Source organism: Oreochromis niloticus, linkage group LG22, assembly GCF_001858045.2.
Source record: "Oreochromis niloticus isolate F11D_XX linkage group LG22, O_niloticus_UMD_NMBU, whole genome shotgun sequence".
NCBI lineage: Eukaryota > Metazoa > Chordata > Actinopteri > Cichliformes > Cichlidae > Oreochromis > Oreochromis niloticus.
The window spans coordinates 6,741,889-6,747,374 of NC_031985.2; the positions used below are offsets into that span (position 1 = coordinate 6,741,889).

At 38.7% G+C, this 5,486-nt stretch overlaps 1 protein-coding gene across 2 annotated transcripts; it reads left to right on the plus strand.

The window, feature by feature from the left end:
• The first annotated feature begins 427 nt into the window (after positions 1 to 427).
• Positions 428 to 5,248, plus strand: LOC109196643 (formyl peptide receptor 2-like). Of its 2 annotated transcripts, none has more exons than XM_019350962.2 (2): positions 428 to 574; positions 3,810 to 5,248. In XM_019350962.2, exons 1-2 carry the CDS (start codon positions 431 to 433, stop codon positions 4,623 to 4,625), a joined length of 960 nt encoding a protein of 319 aa, XP_019206507.1. In that variant the 5' UTR covers positions 428 to 430; the 3' UTR covers positions 4,626 to 5,248. The 2 variants fall into 2 exon arrangements, 1 of the variants encoding a protein (XP_019206507.1); XR_002058053.2 differs by lacking the exon at positions 428 to 574 and adding an exon at positions 2,805 to 3,130 and having other exon boundaries at positions 3,810 to 3,917.
• Positions 5,249 to 5,486: the final 238 nt, after the last annotated feature.

Consider the following 5,486-nt stretch of genomic DNA (forward strand, 5'->3'; position numbering starts at 1 on the left):
CTGCCCTGGGGCACACTGACAGAGGCGAGGCTGCCATATCGCGCCATCAGCCTCTCTGGCCAACACCAGTAGGCAACGGGTGAAGTGTCTTGCCCAAGGACACAACGACCGAGACTGTCCGAGCCGGGGCTCGAACTGGCAACCTTCCGATTACAACACGAACACCCAAGTCTTGAGCCATGATCGCCCGGCCCGGAAATGGAGTATTGGTGCGTGCAAAACCCCAGCAGGCGGCTGTGACCTGCGGGCCGATTCTAATACTAATCAAATATCATAATAATAATAATAATTCATTCGGGCCCTGACTTTGACACATGTGCTATAGAATGACATATGAGGAAATCCTATGATTTTGTACTCAGTGTCAGATCAGGAGTTACATGTTTATAAATATTTTGAATTTTCTTTTCAGTTCTTATTTTCCAGCAACATGATGTCTTCCAATGCATCTCTGTCCACCAACGAGGACAATGATGACATCATCATTACCAAGTTTGTCCTCTACACAGTGACCGTTGTGCTCGGCATCACAGGAAACGCTGTGGTGATCTGGATGGCTGGAATCAAACTTGAGGTGAATTTAGAGTGTTTTAAATATCTCATTTTGTTTGTCAGTAATATCTTCTGTGTCTCAGTGAAAAATATAATTTATTACATACCATAGCTTTTAACTCCTTAATTACACAGGAAAGGCAGAAATAGTTAATGAATAAAACAAAATAAAATGAATTATTAAATTTTATTGTCATTTATAATCAATGCAGGAAATTATACACGTAGCATACAGAAAGATATAAACAGGATACAGATACAAGATTTATTTCATGTTGTGTTATATGTAGTGTTGTGAGCGTTAATCTCCTTACTACAACGTTAACATCACAACCGCTTTAACGCGGCAAATCCCTGTTAGCGAGGTAACGTGGATCGGCCCGTGCGCTAACGCATTAACGACCTAACCGCACTAACGCGTTGGCGCCATGCAGCCCTCGCACGGGCCGATCCACGTTAACTCGCTAACAGGGATTTGCCGCGTTAAAGCGGTTATGATGTTAACGTTGTATTAATGAGATTAATGCTGACAGCACTACTTATATGTAAATGCAGAAACAAGAATATGTCAAACATTATACTCATGGAAACACACTCAGTGACAAGTTTATCAAACACTTAATAGAGTTGAAAACATTGTATTTTTATTCTTAAAAAATGCTGTACAAAAAGTTTTAAAACTCTGTTAAAAAAAAAGCAAGTAATAAGAATCCTGTAAGTCTTCACTGTGAATAACATGGCTAAGTACAGCACACTACATCTAAGTTAAAACTAGGGCTGGGTATCTTCACTGATTTCTAGAATCGATTCGATTCCGTTTCACAAGGTCCTGAATCGATTTGATCCACGATTGATTCAATTCGACTCGATTCGATTTGAATCAGGGAAATTTTGCCTCAGTCAGAAATATTATAATTCAGATCAGTACATTTACATATTTTTGTATCTATAAAAAGGAAGCTGACACATTCGAGACTTTATCAAAGGTGTGAGCGTCACAGCAGATGCCTTTGTGTCAAAGTAGCTGAAGATAAAACACAGAAAAACATGAAGGTGGTTTTCCTGGTCTGGGATTTCATAAAAATATTCTGCAGTACATCAAAAACGAAAGAAAACCATTAATAAACATATGAACGTTACCTCTGACGTTACAGCGGTTTTATTAGAGACACGCCTAAGCGTTTTGCATTTTGCATAATTTTAAAAAGTTTAAATTTGTTCAGTATTGAACGGCAGAAATTAGGTTTTCTTTTCGGAAGTATGTAAAAGAAAAAAAAAAACATCGGCCACAGCGCTTTAAATAACGGTAGACTTGTGCGTAACAAGCAAGTGAATAATGCAGAAAACAGATTTCGGGGATAGACGGGAAACTGTTCTTGAAGTACACAGAGAGAGAGGGAGAGAGAGCTGTGCATGAAGTGTGATTTTATCGTGGTGGAAGCAAAACAGCAAAAGTCAGAGTGAATTCATAACGATGTTTATATGAAGCGTAGTTTGGACATTCTTTTTCTGCTGGTTCGGTCAATATTGTTTGGAGAGAGATCAAACTAACAGCGTTAGAATCAGCGCAAAAAGGGCGTGAACACAAAGCGCGGACCCGCCGACACATCAGAATCAGCGAGCTGTCGGCTTTCAGCCCCGACCGTGAGAAAGGCGACATCTAACTGATTCTGATCCGCGGGTCGCGCTGTGTGTTGACGTCCTTGTGCAGACTCCGTGTACCTGCTCTCATTTACTGCCATAGCTGTTTGGTGGTTGTCAAAATTTTGTGACGTTTCACCTGAGATTGTGGAATTTCAGGCAAAATACACTTATATTAAAAAATCAATTCAGGATTTTAATGAATCGATATCACGTTATCCAAGCCAGAATCGGTTTTAATTGATGAATCGATTATTAAAACCCACCCCTAGTTAAAACCCAGAATAAGGCTATATGTTCTTGAAAAAACAATATCATTAACATAAGCGGTTGTTAGTAACTAAGACTTATGAATAGTATTGTGCAAAAGTCTTGAGTCAAACTTCATTTCTTTATGTACAGTATACAATACATCTGGTAAGTTTTTACAGCCTTTCACTTGTTCCCTAATTCCCCATGTTTCAGCCTAATTACACAGTAGACTAAAGTAATTTTTCATGTCAAAATTCTAAACAAAAAACCCCATGATGACAAAACGTGTGCTTGAAATTGCCAGGATCTTGGCACAAGCATTTATTTGGTTTAGCAGGCAAATTCCAGGCTGACAGATGTCAGTGACTTTGTTTCTCATCTGTTCTTGAGTTCCTTTAGATCAGGGGTGTCCAACTAGCGGCCTCAAGTGCCAGTGTCCTGCATCTTTTAGATATTACCCTGGGTCCACACACATGAATCAAATGATTAGTTCCTTACCAGGCCTCTGGAGAACTTCAAGACATGTTGAGGAGGTCATTTAGCCATTTAAATCACCTATGTTGGATCAAGGACACATCTAAAACCTGCTGCACACCTGCCCCTGAGGCCTGGAGTTGGACACCCCTGCTTTTGATAATGGCATGTGACGCTATCTGACATCTTTTAGGCTACTTAACTTTGTCAGGTAGGTTCTATTTAAGTGATTTTATGCATGTTTTGCATGTCATTACCCTGCATGGACGTCTAAAACTAACACATGAGTTAGACTAAGTTTTTATTGTGCTATGAAGTTCCTTTAATATCAGCAAGAGCAACCTAAGTTTATGTGCTCTGGGAACTGGGTTCGGGCTAAAACACACCATTTCACAAAGTGACATGATTGCTAATTAAGAATATTAGTTGACACCAGATTTTACATCCACTTATTCACATGATCACTAGATGTGTGCATCATGCATGCTGCTCTGTTCATTGATAAGACTAATGTGCAATAATCTTTTCTGGCATCGTTGTATTTTTACTCAGTTGTATTTAGCATTTGTATTCTATTTTTATCTTATTGTATATTTTATTCTATTTTATTCTACTGTATATAGTATTTTATTTTATTCTATTCTGTACAGTTGTGTACTGTATTTATTCTTATTTTATTTTATTCTAATTTTTGATTCATAACTTTTGCACTGTCCACTTCCTGCTGTGACAAAACAAATTTCCCATGTGTGGAACTAATAAAGGTTATCTTATCTTATCTTATCTTATAAACTGATAATGACTGTTTGGGGGGATAATAATATCAAAGTCTGGTTACTTGCTTCATGTAAATAATATATTATTTCACTTTGTTTCTTCTTCCTCTTCAGCCAGCAGTCAACAATGTGTGGCTGGTGAATCTGGCGATAGCAGATCTGATTTTCTGTTTCACACGAATCTTCTCCATCATCCAGATGAAGTTAGGACGGTGGCCTTTTGGTCTCTTTCTCTGCCAGTTTCATGGTTTCTTCAAACACACCAACATGTTCTGCTCTGTCTTCCTGCTGGCTGTGATCAGTCTGGATCGAGTGCTTTGCGTCCGTCAGCCCATCCTCACGAAGCATCGACGCACCCTGTTCGCAGCGAGGGTGGTGGCAGTCTGTGTCTGGATTATAGCGCTCCTCTTCAGCATTCCCTACTTCACCTTCCGCAAAATCTACATGGACAACAACAACCAAACTAAGTGTAAAATGGTGTGGGTGGAGAAGCCAAAGGAAAACAAAAACACCAAAGTTGCTCTCTACTCCACGCAATTCATATTCAGCTTCATATTTCCCTTTATGGTCATTCTCATCTGTTACATCCTGGTTGGCCTGGGCCTCCGACGCACTCGCCTGTCAGGGAAATCTCGGCCCCTTCGTATATTAGTATGTTTGGTCATTGCCTTCTTCCTGTGCTGGGCGCCTTATCAGTGCCTTCTATTAGTAGACATTGTGTATAATGAAAACAAAGTGGTGAAAAAGTGGTACTCTATAACAAAGAGCATTGCTTACTTTAACAGCTGTGTGAACCTGTTGTTATATTTCTGTATGGGGCTAAAAGTCAAGGAGGGGTTTAGACAGAAACTCATGCGAGTTTATAAAAGGGCTCTGGGAGATGATATGGATGGCCAGATGGCTCAGCCAACTGATCCCTCTTTGGATTAAAGCTCTGGGTTAAAACAGAGAGTTGGCGAAAAGGAGTGGATGTAAATAAATTTTACCTTTCCCCAGAAAGATACATATCCTTATACATAACCATTAATATAATATTAAAATGCCGAAATAATTTTTTGCTTCCATTATATGATCAAAACCAGTATTTCAGAGTGAAACATAAAAGGTGGGAAGACTAGAGTAATGATAATCGATCAAATTAAAAGATTTAGCTAAACAGGTGTGTGAACTACCTTCCGCTAAATCTGTTTCACCATCACTATATTTAAAGTCAAGTCTTAAGAACAGTGATAATTTGTTTGTTGTTTATTTGTTTATAATTCCTGAAAGATTTCATATTGACACCAGAAAATTCACCCTCAACCATTACATCTTATTTTACATGTTATATATTATTTTTTTTTCCTTTTTCTTTTGCCTGTTCATTGTAATTTCATCTGTCTGTACTATATACTGTAACAACCATCACTTTTTCTTTTCTTTGTGAGCCATTTTTGTTCCAACAAAGTTTGCTGAAAAAAAAACTGTGAATAATCAATTTCACATCTTTTACCCATGTGTTGATTCAATAATCCACCACAAGATGGTGATAACTGGTTTACAACTGTTTCAGTCTTCTCTTTAATGTCTTGATGCATGCTCAATCATCCAGGTAAGTAAATCCAAAAAGGTTGATTCTGTTCATCTGGACGTGGCGTTTTCAGTGGGAGAAATGTTTCGTCACTCATCCAAGTGACTTCTTCAGTCTCAGCTGACTGCAGGTTTCCCCAAACCTCATGAAACGTACATTTGCACAATAACTGGAACAAGCCAACTGAATGAACAATGGGCTGTGGGGTCATTTTCTTGATC